This window comes from Micropterus salmoides, unplaced genomic scaffold, assembly GCF_014851395.1.
Source record: "Micropterus salmoides isolate LMB-PRFRI ecotype aquatic unplaced genomic scaffold, ASM1485139v1 Ms_hic_scaffold_2, whole genome shotgun sequence".
In the NCBI taxonomy this organism is placed as follows: Eukaryota; Metazoa; Chordata; class Actinopteri; order Centrarchiformes; family Centrarchidae; genus Micropterus; species Micropterus salmoides.
In genome coordinates, this window is record NW_024041150.1 from 52,634,573 (window position 1) to 52,650,829 (window position 16,257).

At 42.9% G+C, this 16,257-nt stretch overlaps 2 protein-coding genes across 4 annotated transcripts in view; both read left to right on the top strand.

The window, feature by feature from the left end:
• LOC119912613 (butyrophilin-like protein 2) overlaps positions 1-16,257 on the top strand; it is a 566,400-nt gene that overhangs the window by 535,197 nt on the left and 14,946 nt on the right. The window contains exons 1-4 of one of the 3 annotated variants that reach the window (XM_038731888.1): positions 6,928-7,204; positions 11,647-11,997; positions 12,087-12,428; positions 12,510-12,617. The exons of 1 other annotated variant lie outside the window; for it this stretch is intronic. In XM_038731888.1, coding sequence (XP_038587816.1) covers positions 7,168-7,204; positions 11,647-11,997; positions 12,087-12,428; positions 12,510-12,617 — 838 coding nt within the window. In that variant the 5' untranslated portion in view covers positions 6,928-7,167. Of the gene's footprint in view, positions 1-6,927; positions 7,205-11,646; positions 11,998-12,086; positions 12,429-12,509; positions 12,618-16,257 lie in introns of those variants that run through there. One more of the 3 variants, XM_038731891.1, reaches the window with a different exon arrangement.
• LOC119912705 (proteasome subunit beta type-6-like) lies at positions 31-5,584 on the top strand. The gene is made up of 7 exons (XM_038731996.1): positions 31-173; positions 1,632-1,699; positions 1,780-1,845; positions 2,776-2,841; positions 2,926-3,055; positions 5,164-5,308; positions 5,410-5,584. The coding sequence occupies exons 1-7, from the start codon at positions 75-77 to the stop codon at positions 5,535-5,537; spliced, it is 702 nt and encodes a 233-aa protein (XP_038587924.1). The 5' UTR covers positions 31-74; the 3' UTR covers positions 5,538-5,584.

Consider the following 16,257-nt stretch of genomic DNA (forward strand, 5'->3'; position numbering starts at 1 on the left):
TCGCTCACGTTAACGGCGGTTTCTTCAATAACAGCGCATGCGCCGTACGTCCAGTTCATACTAACAGAGACAAGATGGCGGCAGCAGCAACAATGATGCCGTACTTTGGACAGAAAGTTTCGTCCAACAGCGACCTGGCCCCGGACTGGACCAGCCAGGAAGTCAGCACCGGGGTGAGTACGCGGGCTGTGGGGACCGGGTCGGACCGAAGCGGGTCCGGTTCTGCTCCGTTGGAGGGTTTTTATCCTGCGAGCAGCGGCTGAATGAGACGGCACTTCTGCGGCGGCTAACGGCGGCTAACGGCTGCTAACGGCTGCTCTGTTACAGTCCGGACCGGAGGAAGAAACCGGGCTGAACCGAGCCGGACCGGGATAGACAGCGTCCCGGATTTAAGTCTGAAACAGGAGCTGGTTCTTAAAAGTGACCAACATGCTCCGTTAGTGTTTATCGCGACAGTAACGCCGTTAACGGTGTGAAGTTAAATGACAGCTGCTGGATATTAGTTTAAATAAATTAAGTCTCATAATAAATGCTGTGTCCGATAATGAGCTCACTTATAAACCAGAGTGATGATGGGCATTAAAATAACTGTGGTGTGTTAAATCAAATTGATTTATGAACTTGAGTTTGAGTTTGTGCATCAATCAAACAGGAATGTCCCGTTCAGCTTCATCTTACATGTGACAGATCAGAGACTTCATCACATTGAAACGTGACCAGTAGAGACGCCACCATACCAGAAATCTAGCAGTCGAAACCAATAAATGTCCGTGATTCTGGATACCACGGTAAAACAAACCAAACAATAAATCCATGAATTTCAACACCCACTCCTTTTTTTAATAGAAACATTTTAACATTACTAAAAAGAAAGACGGTTTGGTGTCAGTATGTTCATAAATGAGCAAACTGATGAAATTACAAACTTACAATGTGCATATGTAATTGAAATGTTTCAGGCTGGTCTTTGTCTATACTGGCAGCTGTCTGAGATTTTTAGAAAACTAAACAGTTATTGATGATTGAAATGGATCGTAACGCCTCCTACAGGAACAGGAGCGTTGGACAGACGTTCAGTTCTTAGAGCTGCAAACTGCATCGTCATCTTTGGGTGATCAAACTGAAACGTCAGTCTGAATTAGTTCTCCAACAGAACTGGGAGAAATCCAGGCTTTGACACGGAGCTGCTGAAGGAAACAGTCGCTAAATAACCTTACGCCGTTTTCATACACGCCTGTTTTACGGCGGTGAGTAAAAAGTGTTTTATGGTGAAAAAATAGCAGCCTGCTCTCATTGGCTGGATGTGGATGTCGAGTCGAGAGTCCTCCAGATATTTGGCGTGCTAGATATCTGGCAGACGTCGGCGATGTGTCAGAAATGTGTCGGGGAGCCTCTTTGATGTGTCGTTGAGTAGTTCACACATAACGACTGGCGACCGAAATCGTGTAGTGTGAACGAGGCTTTACCGACATGTTTTAAGAATCGCCTTGGTACTGAAGTACAAGTTCTTGTGACGTCTCTACTGACCACACAACACTGAGGTCTCACAAAAGGGACAAAGTGGGTAAAATATGTTTTCTCACGTGCATCATTACATCACCCGGTGACCTGTTTGTCTCTCTGTGTGTCAGACCACCATCATGGCGGTGGAGTACGATGGAGGGGTGGTGATCGGCGCCGACTCTCGCACGACCACCGGGTAAGAACAACACAGGAGCGTGCAGCTGATCAAACTCTCTGTGAACACTCATTTAACCCGTCTGTCTCTCCGTGTTTCAGAGCTTACATCGCCAACAGAGTAACGGACAAACTGACTCCGATCCACGACCGAATCTTCTGCTGCAGGTCACTTCCTCCTCCAGAACTTCCTGTTCACAAACTCATATGTTGACGTATTCTCACTGTGATCAGTTCTCAGCATCAGGAACTTGTGCCGCTTTTCCACTGGACGGTTCCAGCTCAACTCACTTTGGTGCCCCGTCCTCCGATTCACATTGCAGATATACTACACGCTCAATGTTGTCATAGCAACGCTGCACGAAGCTGAGACACAATTCAAGTTTATTAACAAACTGGATCAAACTATCAAGTTCTTAAAGAACCATTAAAACACAGGAGTTCAGCAGATCTGGGGAACCTTCGGTCTAAAAGCACGGCCTGATTTCTAAAAACAAAATTAACGTTCTACTTGAGGACTACTTTAATTTAGGGAGCTCCGATCGTAGTCGGTCGATTATGGCTTTAACTGGTTTGATCGGTGCTCTCGCAATACTCGCCATCAGCTAAAATGGTTTCACTGAGCAGTCTTCAGAGCGAGCACCAAAGTCCTTTTCAGACAGGAAGCATCGATGCGTTAATCATTTACAAAGAGGGTGGAGCAGCAATCAGACAAGCGCAGTGTTGTGGAGTGACCGCTGCTGCTTCTTCTTTCTACTGAAGCAAGCAACAAAAACACAGGGCAGCTGCTTCCTCAAAACTTCAGAATTAAAACGCTGCTGTGGACGCAGAAGATCGTGTTTGTTATAAAAGTGTTTAAAAACCGTAGTAGTGTGGATGTAGCCTCACAAACATCACCAAGCGAGTTGAGCTGGTACCCTGCAACTTTAGAGAGAACAACGTTCCTGCAGAACTCCGTCCGTTTGGTGATATAAGAACTCAGGAACCCTTAGAAATAATCTTTCTTATGAAACCTAGAACCTTTTTATAGAAAGGTTCTAAGACTTTAGTGGAACCTTGTAGATCAGCTGTTGGATGTGTGACGTGGTTCTGTTGCAGGTCTGGATCAGCTGCTGACACTCAGGCCATCGCTGACGTGGTCACCTACCAGCTGGGCTTTCACAGGTAACGCACACACAGTTTGATTGACAGCCTCAGCGGCCAGTCAGGTGCTGTTGACCTTTAACCTGTCTGTGGTCCCGCCCCCAGCATCGAGCTGGACGAGCCCCCGTTGGTGGAGACGGCTGCCAATCTGTTCAAAGCGAGCTGCTACCGTTACAGAGAGGAGCTGTCTGCTGGGATCCTGGTGGCAGGATGGGACCGCAGGAAGGGGGGCCAGGTACTGCAGGACCCGTCTATATGTACTAATACACAGACTGTGTATTTATATTGATTATCGGCGCCGATATTCAGCATTTCTCCAAAAGTCTGCATCGGCCACTTTAAAATCAGATGGCCGATATAATTAATTAACAAATCTCAGGAGTAACAGCCTATTAGCACTGACTAGTAGGGCTAAACGATTTTGGAAAATAATCTAATTGCAATTTTTTGTATTTTATTTTTTTAAATTAATATTGCGATTTAATATGCGATCAATTTTTAAGCTCTTTACCTTCTATATTATTCAAAATGGACAAGCAGTAAATTAGTGTTTAGTACGACCAACACAATATTAGATTAAACGTTCTTTCTTGTGAGTCAGGCCTGGGTTATGATCAAATCAAATTATTATGAGCAATGGTGGAGAAGTATCAAATTATAGCAATATGTGAAAGATAATTTGAGTAAAGTCATGGTATTAAATAATATATCATCAGGACAAGCTTAGTAATTCTCCGTCGGATGGGCCGACGATTTCACCCACCACCAAGTTACCCGCGGTGGCAGGTGCTACTTCTGCAGAGTAGTGAGCAGATCACTGTAGCTCACATAAGTTCACCATAACTACGCTCGTTACTCAGTCCTTCCCATACGTCCATTTATTTGTGGCAGCCCGCCACAATATCAGCGCCACATATTGATTTTTGTTGTTTTTTTCCTTGGCCTATTTAAAATCATTGTTCAAGAGTGGCTTGACACAAGGAATGCGACAGCTGAAACCCATGTCTTGCATACGTCTGTGAGTGGTGGTTCTTGAAACACTGACTCCAGCTGCAGTCCACTCTTTGTGAATCCCCCCCACATTTTTGAATGGGTTTTGTTTCACAATCCTCTCCAGAGTGCGGTTATCCCTATTGCTGGTCCACTTTTTTTCTACCACATCTTTTCCTTCCCTTCGCCTCTCTATTAATGTGTTTGGACACAGAGCTCTGTGAACAGCCAGCCTCTTTAGCAATGACCTTTTGTGTCTTGCCCTCCTTGTGCAAGGTGTCAATGGTCGTCTTTTGGACAGCTGTCAAGTCAGCGGTCTTCCCCATGATTGTGTAGCCTACAGAACTAGACTGAGAGACCATTTAAAGGCCTTTGCAGGTGTTTTGAGTTAATTAGCTGATTAGAGTGTGGCACCAGGTGTCTTCAATATTGAACCTTTTCACAATATTCTAATTTTCTGAGATACTGATTTTTTTGGGGTTTTCATTAGTTGTCAGTTATAATCATCAAAATTAAAAGGAATGAACACTTGAAATATATCAGTCTGTGTGGAATGAATGTATACATTATACAAGTTTCACTTTTTGAATGGAATTACTGAAATAAATCAACTTTTTGATGATATTCTAATTATATGACCAGCACCTGTATATCTTTTTTAAATAACATTTTTAAGTAATGAAATGAATTGGTAATGAAAAACCAATAAAAGGACGGATAAAGAACAGAAAGAATATAGTATCAATAAATATATCAATAAAATCCTAACAATATAAAATAAATACAATATAAATGGCAGCTTTTAAAGACAAAGTTTATGATAATTTATCACTTATAGTTAAGTCCATCTCTGGGATGGATCTCTAAGACATTTTTAATTTTAATTTATAAACATGACAATTAACTTTAATATTGTTGTTTTTAACAGACTTTGTGTTGGAGTTTGTGTTATTCTAAATTTAGAGACCAACATTAAAATTTTTACAGCAAAAGGATATCGGTTCCACATATCGGTCTAATTGGTCACTAATAATCTGTATCAGTCCGGAAAAAACTTCGATCCCTAATAAACACACCTGAAAATAACACATCGCACAGTCCTCTTCCACTCCTCCATGACGACATCTTGCCAGACTTCTAGCATGTCTCCAGACCTAAAGCCTATTGAGCATCTGTGGGACGTCCTCAAACAGAAGGCGGAGGAGCCCAAGGTCTCCAACATCCACCAGCTCCGTGATGTCGTCATGGAGGAGTGGAAGAGGACTCCAGTGGCAACCTGTGAAGCTCTGCTGAACTCAAATCTGGACATTTTCACACACTGACTGTCTCTCTGCTCACCCGTCTGTGTCTCAGGTGTACTGCGTGCCTATTGGTGGGATGTTGGTGAGGCAGCCGGTGTCGGTGGGCGGCAGCGGCAGCACCTACATCTACGGCTTCATGGACTCCAACTACAAACCGGGACTGAGCAAAGACCAGTGTCTGGAGCTCACTGCTGCAGGTACACACTGCTGCTGCTGCAAGGCATGCTGGGAACTGCGGTCCACTGCAGGACTACTGGCTCTGACTGACTCTCTGTCTCTCTCCTGTCTTGTCTCACAGCTCTGTCTCTGGCGATGGAGAGAGACGGCTCCAGCGGCGGCGTGGTCAGACTGGCGAGCATCTCAGAGGAGGGAGTGGAGAGACGAGTCATACTGGGAAACCAGCTGCCCAAATACTCCACACACTAAACACGTTAATGTCCATTTTGTTGTGATAATAAAGGTTTCAGTCTGTCCCTGTCCTCCTGTCCTTCTTTAAACAGACTTCTACAGTTCTGTGGGTCCAGGATTAGCTTAGCTTAGCACAAAGACTGGAAGCAGGGGGAAACTGCTAACCCTAACTACGCCGTAGGCTACGCACGTAGCCATGCATTTATACCTGTGCGTCGGTGTCCCCGTCATTCTGCTATTACATCCCCAAACACTCATCGGCAGTAGCGCTACAGCGTCCACTGGGTTGACTTTTGCCGGTCGAGCAGGCTAACTTCCGGTTTAGCCCTTCGCTAACGTAAATGGGGGTAAAATTGTCTACGTGCGGCTGGTTTAGCCTTTTCAAATGTTACCGAGCGAATGGATCACATTCCGATATTCAAATATATTGATCCAACTTGTTATAGTCGCCGTTTTGACCGCTAGTAAGTTACTTTAAAGCACGGGGTACTTCCCGTTGGCTCAAAAGCATTGCGAGGCAAGCTACATTTTTGGAGGTGCCCCTGTTGTTTTTATTTAATTATTTGAGAGAGTAGTTTTTTTTTGTTTTTAAATATATCCAGAGTCTGTATTGTACAGCCTGATGTGAGAGCTGTTTCACAAAAGCAGAATTTAGAAATCCAGGTTCCTTGCAATGTAGGCTTAACGCACCAGGTATGTTTACTTCTGTTTGGCGGTCGTGTCACAGGTGTTGCCCAATCAGCTGCGGCAAGTTTGTGTAAACAAAGGCAGGAAAATAAAGTGTGCTTGTGTACACAACGGTGTGTTTCGAGGCACCACGGTTTCCGTTGAAAAAGCGACAATGTCGAGCCAGGTAAATCAGATGAATTCCTGTCAACAGCTTTCTTCAAGAGACAACCCGGTTGTTCACAGATTTACTGATGCTGAAATGGAAAAGAATAAACTTTAAACACAGTGAGAAACCAAAAATAAAGGTTTGAGGATTTTAAAAAAAGAAACATGGCCGCTACAGCTAATAAAACGGTAAAGAGGTGAAACAGCCCTCAGGAGACTAAAACTAACCTCCCAGCTCTTAACACACAAAACAAAGGGTTTGGTTTGCTGCTGTCAGACTGCTGGAAACCTGATATTTTAAAGACCACATGTTTTGAATGGACCAATCAGCAGCAGACACTCCCAGGCTCTACCTGTGAATCCAGCCAATCATAAAGAGACACCTTTAGGACACGCAGAGATCCTCTCAGGCACAGAGCACCCACTCCAACACAAACACAGGTTAGGAAAATATCATTTTGCAAGAAGAAAACGAAAATATTCTTATGAGATACATTGTCTCTCTGCGCTATTTCTTAATTATTTAATATTTCTTAATTTCTCAATTACATGATCTGAAATTAAACAAAAATCAAATTTCTTTCCAGATACTCTTCACATTACCTGACTTCCTCCTTCCCTTACCTGCCCCACCTGTTTCTGTAAATGTCACAGAACTGTTGAAATCGAAAGTAAAGTTTTCTCAGAGGTCAGCAGATTATCAGGAGGAGGAAAGGGACAGCTGGCTGTGAACTGATGTCCTCACTGTGTTTCTGAAGACTTCCTTTAGTGAGAAGCAGATTAACTTTGTGCTTGTTGGAGTTTCTACAGGAAGATGAAGATGTTTGTGGTGTTTGTGATCCTCGTGCACGGTAAGATAACCTTCCTCCCTCTGATCTGATCATCACCTTTTAATCTGGGTTTCTGTCATATTAACTAGGCTGTCACCAATAAAGTGAAATACTGACCAAGCGAACCACAGAGGATGGCTAACAACACACAATGTTCATACTTTCTTGCTTGACACTTTAACACGCGTGTTACATGAGTACATTAGTGCTTCAAAAATTCCACAAGTGTAACACTGCTGTAGGTCGATAAGATCTTAATCGATCACTGATCACAATTTCTGTCTGGTTCCTTCTCTCCTTACATGTTTCTCAGGTTGTTTGAAGGTGAAATCTGTACGTGTGTTTCAAGTAATCTTTTAATATTGATTATTGTGAAATTATTCTAATGAATGCAGTTTCATGTGATCTGATTTGAAGCGACATCATGAGGAAGAAGAAATGCAGTTTAAATCCTTTTTATTTCTTTATTGTTTCATTATTGTACTGATGAAAAGTTGGACTGACTTCAGTGTTTAATGACATAAATCTCTGTCAGCTGTTTGTGTCTCTGACATTAAAATGTTTTCTTGAACAGAAAAAGCTTGTGTTTCCTGACGGCTTCAGTCATTTAGAGATTGATAAAGAAGTTTAGTTCTTGTGCAGATAATCAACAGGACTGAAGGTTCAGCTTTCTGTCTGTCAGTCTGAGACAGAAACTGGACCAACAGCTCTGACAAACATGAGGAAGCTGAAGCTCCTCCTCTTTCCTCAGAAGAGATCTGTGGTGATCTGGACTCATTCCAGAGAGCTGCTTTAACAAAGTCTGAAGACTCATATTTGCAATGAGGAAACACTAGAGGCAGAGTAAGGTACTGAAAGAAAAAGAAAATAAAGATGAAGAATAACAATACAGTAATACAAATAAACAACTACAATAAAGAGCATTACAAATATGAGAACAAGAGAATAAAATACAATAAAACAATGTATCAGTAAAACTAAAAAACTTAAATGAAGCCTGGGTAAACACGTAGGTCTTTTGTTTGCTTTTAAAAATATCTCTGCTGCCCTCTGGAAGGCCGTTACAAAGACTTTGGTCATATTAAATAAAAGGACACCTCAACATCAGTTTTCATCACGGGGACTTGGAGAGATAATTAACAGGCCTCTACCAGAGGACCTAAGGGTTCTGAAGGCTCATAAGCTAAAAGCAGATCTGATACACACTCACTCGCCACTTTGTTAGGTACACCTGTTTAATTGCTAGTTAACACAAATAGCTAATCAGCCATTCACATGGCAGCAACTCCGTGTATTTAGGCATGTAGACGTGGTCAAACAGAGCATCATAATGGGGAAGAAAGGGGATTTAAGTGACTTTGAACGTGGCATGATTGTTGGTGCCAGACTATGGAAGATTTTAGTGGACTTTAATATTTGTAACCCACAGAAAACAATCACAAATGTATTCTACATAGGGCTGAAACAATTAATCAATTAAATAGATAAAATAGATAAATAAAATGCGACACATTCTTTGCATCGATGCTTCGTTTAATCCATGTAACTATACAGCACAGTGTTTCGCAGGAACATTTATTACTGTCGCACATCGCGCTTACGCTGTGAACACGACATGATTATAATGGAGCTGTTTGCAAAGTGGAGGAAGAGAGAGAAAATAATGAGGGACAAAGAAGAAGGTGTCCAGGTAGAGCTGCGTATCATCTGCGTAGCAGCGATAAGAGAAGCCGTGTGAGTGAATGATTGGCCCAGTGAGGTGGTGTAAATTGAGAAGAGAAGGAGCCCTAGCACTGAGCCTTGGGGCACCCCTGTGGAGAGGCAAAACATTATAGGAACGCCCTGAGAGGTTGGATTCGAACCACAGGAGTGCTTTACTCGAGATGTCCATTGCTGAGAGTGCGGATAGCAGGATCCTGTGATTGACTGTGTCAAAGGCAGCTGATAGGTCAAGCAGGATAAGAACCAAGGATTGGGCTACAGCTTAAGCTGACCTTAGGGCTTCTGTTACAGACAAAAGAACTGTTTCAGTTCAGGATCTAGGTCACACAGGTAGACTCGCTGGTCTTTACCCAAGCAGACTCGCACAGGTAGACTCGCTGGTCTTTATCCAAGTAGACTCACACAGGTAGACTCGCGGGTCTTCACCCAAGTAGGTCTTCACACAAGGAGCCAACGCTTATGCTGATGCTTCAGTGATAGGTTTCATTGAAGTAGTATGAGTCTAATTGCATACAGGTGTTGTGCATTAAGACTGATTGCACCCAGCTGAGATCGCCCTCCAAATTACAAAGACAAAAGGTTGGTTTCAGAAGGAGGGACAACACACCCAGTTGTTTGAGCTCACTCAGCCAGATTCTAGTGGAATGCTCAGCGAAGTGCAAAGTGATAGCACATCAAGAGTAAGAAAATAGAGTGAAGTATTACCTCACTGCTGCAAACTCTTACTTGCCCAACAATTCAGTCAAATATCTGGATGTGTTCTTGCTCTGCCCGTTATACCGAGCCTGCATTGGGTGGTGACTTGTGTGGACTTCGGATAGCCAAGTATCCCAGAATGCATTTTGCACCAACAAGCAGAAATGGTTGAGGAGAAGTCTAGCAACTGTAAGTTACAATACTGCTGTTATTCTGTCACAGAGTGCAGTATTTTGTTATGTGGTAATATAGTTGTTTAAACTCCAAATGTGTGGTTGATTTCTAAAGACAGAGCTGATTTGAAAATTTGCTACAAACTTTTCGGAGATGTGAGGTCCTGCCCACTAACGGGTCCGGCTGTCTTTCCAATTACTGGATGACGGACTGCGTGCTCCCGTTTCTGGAAGTTTGTACTCCCAAGCCGGACTTGCCAAGTCCCATTTTTGAAGTACAGGAGTCCAAACTTGGTAAATTCTGTATTGAGAAACAGACCCTCCTTTCCTTCACTTCACTATCCACTTCCGCCTGTGTTCTCAAAGGAAATCCAGAGGTATTTGATAAGTCAGGAGGGAAACCTGCAATGGTTCTTGGTGAAACCAGAGACACTCAGCTCCAATAGCTAGGAAACCCTACTTGAGTTTGGGGCAAATGGTTGTTCCAGTCATAACAGAGTCTGTTTACGTGACCTTAAAATTCCAACATGAGCTAGAGGCATACTAGCTGGAACAGTGTTGACATTAGCATCTCAACAAAACATGAAAACGTGATAAATGCCAGAAAACGCTGGATACAACGTGTCCCTGGGCAAGACATTGAACTCGTAGTTGCTCCAGAGGCCAAATGTATTGGGACACCCCTTCGACTCACTGAATTCCGGTGTTCCAATCACTTCTATGGCCAAAGGTGTGTAAAATCAAGCATGTAGTCATCCTGACTGCTTCTACAAACATTTGTAAAAGAATGGGTCGCTCTCAGGAGCTTAGTGAATTCAAGTGTTGTACGGTGATAGGTTAACAACTGTGCAATAAGTCCATTTGTGAAATTTCCTCACTACTAAATATTCTAATCTGTAATCTGTTAGTGGTATTATAACAAAGTGGAAGTGATGGGAACAACTGAAACTCAGCCACAAGTCGTAGGCCTCATAAAATCACAGAGCAGGGTCAGCGGATGCTGAGGCACACCAACCCAAAAAGTCCCTAACTTTCTGCGGAGTCAGCAGCTACAGACCTCCAAATGTTGTGTGGCCTTCATGGGGATTATGATGTGGGGTTTTTTCTCGGGTTGGGCTAGGCCCTTTAATTCCAGTGAAAGGAATTGTTAATGCTCCAACATACCAAGACATTTTGGACAATTTCATGCTCCCAACTATATGCTATTGCAATTTTAAGTCTTTTTTTATAAAAGCTGAATGACTGATCATCATAATACAACAGTGTGACTATGCCTTTGGTGTGAGAGACCCGGGTTCAATCCCCCATTGTGACACATCCACCATTGTGTCCCTGAGCAAGACACTTAACCCCTAATTGCTCTAGAGGCGTGCAACCTCTGACATGTATAGCAATTGTAAGTAGCTTTGGATAAAAGCGTCAGCTAAATGAATAAATGTAAGGTAATGTGTGTTGATGTGAGCTCACAAATTGTTAAGAGTTCATAGAAATTGGTAAAACAGAGAAAAAGTAAAAAAAATTGTGGTTTTGTTTGAATATAATTGTAGATTGTAATTTGTGTTTAGCAAATTTTTATATCTATGTGTGACTCTACATTTTCATTGAATTAGATTGACATGGTGGTGGTGACTTCACAGTTTATAAGACACCTTTGTTGTGAGAGGCCCGGGTTCAATTCCCACTGTGACCCATCGACCATTGTGTACCTGAGCAAGACGCTTAACCCCTAGTTGCTCCAGAGGCGTGCGACCTCTGAAGTGTGTGAAGTCGCTTTGGGATAAATAAAATTAATAATTGTGAATGTGATTGATTTACCCCCATAGGATAAGACATGAAATATGATTCAACCTCTCTGTCTGTGTGACCTCACAGTTTCCCACCATGCCTTAGCTGTGGAGCTGTTTGAGGGGGAGGAGTTTGTCCTGCTGCCCTGTGGGTATCAGACTTTTGACATGGACAACCCCACAGTGGTGTGGAGCCGCTACGATCTCAATCCTCCAACCGTCCACCAGCGTCAGCAGGAAGGTGATGAACTTTCATACCAAAACAAGCTTTACAGCGGCCGAACATCCATGATGACTGACGCTCTGGAAACTGGAGACCTCAGCCTCACTCTGACAAAACTCCAGCTCTCTGACAGCGGCAGCTACACCTGCACTGTCAGAGAGTTAGGAGGACAAAAGAGACAACGGAGAGTGAGAAACATACAGTTGAAGGTCAAAGGTCAGCAACACACTATAACACCTGCTGTAGATATAGGTCAGAGGTCATTGATGCTGTGATTGAACCTCTCTGTCTGTTTGACCTCACAGCTTCCCAGGATCCCTCAGCTGTGGAGCTGTATGAAGGGGAGGAGTTTGTCCTGCTGCCCTGTCAGTTTCCCCCATTGGACCTAGACCACCCCACAGTGGTGTGGATCCGCTACGATCTCGATCCTTCAACCATCCACCAGCGTCAGCAGGAAGGTGATGAACTTAGATACCAAAACCAGCTTTACAGCGGCCGAACATCCATGATGACTGACGCTCTGGAAACTGGAGACCTCAGCCTCACTCTGACAAAACTCCAGCTCTCTGACAGCGGCACCTACACCTGCACTGCCAGAGTATTAAGAGGAGAACGGAGAGTGACAGAGATACAGCTGCAGGTCAAAGGTCAGCAACAAACCTTAACACCTGCTGTAGCTACAGGTCAGAGGTCAGAGGTCATGTTCTTTATGTTTCTGGTTCCCACAGAACGATTTCCATCCTGGGCCAAAGTTCTCCTGGTTCTCCTGGTTCTCCTGGTTGTTGGTCTTGTTGCTGGGGGTCTTCTGGTACATTTCCGGCAGTATTTCATGTCAGGTATGTCACTACTACACTTCCAGCATATGAAGTTATTATTGGAGCAAAACAGCTGAACACTTGTGACAGTGGAACCTGTAGATGTAGAAAATAGTCCCACATGTGTTTCAGTGATACTGAAGTCAGATAAAAACATTTCATGAGTACATTTCATGAAGTCTTTCTGCCACAAACACAACAGCTGCTCTTCTCAAGTTCTTCACTTCAGCTGAATAAATCCTATCCTATGAATCAGAAATGAAGAAACTCACATGCTCACATTTCTGCTACAGCTGCTGCAGTGAATATTAGAGTAATTTTTTGGAGCTTCAAAGCTTTGATAGTAATTAACGGTGAAAAGTCAAAGCTTCGATGTAGCTGAGAGTCCAGAGTGAGAGAGTCTGATCCGAGCACGTCCAGAGCAGAATCTGGGAATAGTTTAGCCGGACGGGGGTCCAGGCAGAGAGCAGACGGGATGATGAACGGTATTTCCCGTTAGCTGAACTAAATCTAACACGCTATTATACAAAATTCACTATTTTTATCTGGTAATTCATTAGTTATTACTGGTTCAGTTATCCTGAAATTGTAAACTCTAGTCAGTCAGTCAATATCACATCTGAGGGTGATTTCTATGTATAGGGACTCTAGATCCTTAACCACACACACACTATATCACTGTGCTCAAGGTGAAGTTTATTAACTAACATGATAATGAACAGGGTATGTTAGACTCGATGGAATTTCGAGAATTCTACGAGGATGAGGGAACGAATGGTCGAAAATACGTTACAAATTTAGTTTGACTAATCTAGGGGTTTGTTAACTGTAGATGAAGGCCAACTGGAGAACACCAACGAGTCACAGAGTGTGGGTTGTTTTGCCTTACTTTTGAAGCAGTTCCCGTAGCAAAGTCTCGACTGCCGGTTGGCCCGTGGAGTTGGTTCTGGCCCGACCCCAGTGGCGTTTCCAGTTGAGTTCGAAACCGGTTGATTTGTTCCGGAGTCCTTTGCAGGAAACGCTTGCAGCAATGGGCCGTCAGCCCAGGCTTGCACTCTGAGTTCTTTGGTGTCGCTATAGCTCAGCGGCACATACTCCAGGCTCTGTCGTTAGATCCGTGGCTTCATTCATTCAAGGCAAGCAATGAACGGCTTCTGAGTTTCTGGTCCAAAGTTGTTCAAAACGATCGGATGGGGTTAAAACGACAAAATCAAATAAACTCACACATTCGCCGTAGGTTCGCGAGGCCCCGGGAATATAGACTATTTAATGTTGCTGAGATTAAACAAGTCTGGGAAAAGTTTCACCCCAGGCCGCTCCAAACAAAAATCTGAAAATTTTTGGGAATTGGGAATTCTGAGGGCAGTAGCTTTCTCAGCTCGTCTGAAGAAAATTTAAGTACGAAATGAAAAAAAAAACATCGGAATTTCAGAAGTAAAGGAAGTTAACAAGAGCGTATACGTTTAGTTTCAAGAGAGGGGGGAGACAAAAGACAACAAGGTCTTTGATCTCCCTCCATTAGGACGGGGTGACGTCAATTTGGTAGTGGGTATCTCAGGGGAAGCAACCTAAAGGTGTTTACTTTCTTTTGGGATAAAGAAATAAACATTGCGCATATTTTCCTTTAATCTCTCTCTCCACAATATCGACATTTGAAAAATACTCAGTTCTAAACATTCAGATAAAGACAAATAAAACAAGACTAAACACTAGGGAAAAAGTTTATTATGGTTATATAAAACGTAACAAAGCTTAACTACATGTCCTCAGTATAAACTTGATGGTTACTGGTTTTAACTCAAGAGACAATTTAGATGTAAGCGTGGCAGCAAAATTTTGTTTAAACAATTACATGGTGATAGGTACTTAGCGATCATTGTCAGTGTAAGTTTTAAATACTTGCGTGTTATACCTTTCCTGTCCCCTTGGTGGCGCTCGGGTCACACAGTAGACATTCCACTGTGAGATTTACCACTTTAACTGAGAGGCTGGTGATACACACAGGCGTATCAATGGATGTTTTAGTAGGAAATTGCATATGAAACATGTAACTAAAACATTATAATACTTACCAGACAGTGATTACTAGGGAATAACAGGGACTAATTAAGACAAAACAGAAAGAGGTTAGGGAACTCTTCAAGATTACTTTCTTATGGGTCTGATAGTTTTCAAACATCACTAAAAGGATAACAACAGGGTCATTACTTACTAAACTCACTTAGCAAGGTTATTATTTAAACAGAACAAACACAGTTATAATTGAACCTTTGTTGGTTCGAGAAACAGGGTTTGTTATGGTCTCTTGCATTTCTGGCTTAGCATATTGGCACATGGCTAAGAGAAAAGGAAATGGTGGTTTATGGCTTAGCCGTTCTGTGGAAAGAAAAGAGTCAGGTTGAGGCCGGAGGTGAGGGAGAAAGGGGTCAGATAGCCCCTTTAGCTGTTCTGTTGAATGTCTCTAGTGAACCCTTTAAGGCTTGGGTGGTTCAATAAGGCTCGTTGAATACACAATCCTTAAGCGATACATTGTCTGATTGAGTCTCTGCCGGTCCCTACCAAACACCATGTCTCTGGTTTTTGCATGTGAAAAGGTCAACTCTCGGGGAGGAAAACTTCCCTTCTTCTTTGACACCATCTGACCTTCTTTCCATTCTTTGGAGTGAGTCTGGTTGAGTTCACAACGCTGTCGTATAAAAAGCTACTTCACAAACACCAGGGAGAAAGCCTGTGAAGAGATGTAGAGAACAGAACCACAAGCAACAGCAATGATAATTGTGAACCAGATTTATAGGACTTTTAGAAGACAGTATTTTGTATTTGTTGTGGAGCGATAATTGATGTTCAGTTCATCTTGTTTCCTCCTTTGAATCCAACTGGTGACGACACTTTGTGAATGCTGGTGTCTTTCTGCCGATTAAATGCGCTGACTTAAACACACTGAATCTAAAACCAAACTGAAAGGCAGCCCTGAGGAGCTTCAGTAATAACCACAGAACACAGCGCACAGCAACGTTCACACAGATCACAAAGATAATGAGACCACAATGAGAATATCGTATTTGGGTCAAAGTAGGATACCAGAGAACTCACCAGACTGGAAATGCAGAGAACAAACTATCATTGATGCAGGAATGTTGTTGCAGAACCGGTGTTCCGTCGATATGTGCTACCTGTCGAGATGTGCTTCTTAGTGGTGCTGTGCATCACCATCAAGCGTGGCCTATTTCCAAGCCCATAAATCTGTGTACCCTTGCTGTCAGTGGCTAATCATAAGCAATATCCAATACAAATCATCTTAAGTCTATCTCTGAAATCTTTAGAAATCGTTATAATATAGTATTTCAACATGCTCCCCATCTCCTTACAGTGCACATGGAGTGAGCAGTGGTGCAATATAAAATGATTCTGTAGTGGGAGCATTATTTGATCAGTTAAAAGGTCTCAGCCTGAAGACCTCAGAGAGCGACCAAAGGTGTGTGCATGAATTAGATCCTGGATGTAACATGGAGCTTGTCAAGGCTGTGTAATGATTAAAATTTTAAAAAGTCAAACCAATCAGAAGCCAATGAAGGGCCTAGGCACAGGAGTAATGTGGGGGCTCCTGCTGGTCTTAGTCAAAAGTTCAGGCTGCTGTCTGTACAGCTGATGTGTTTTGTTG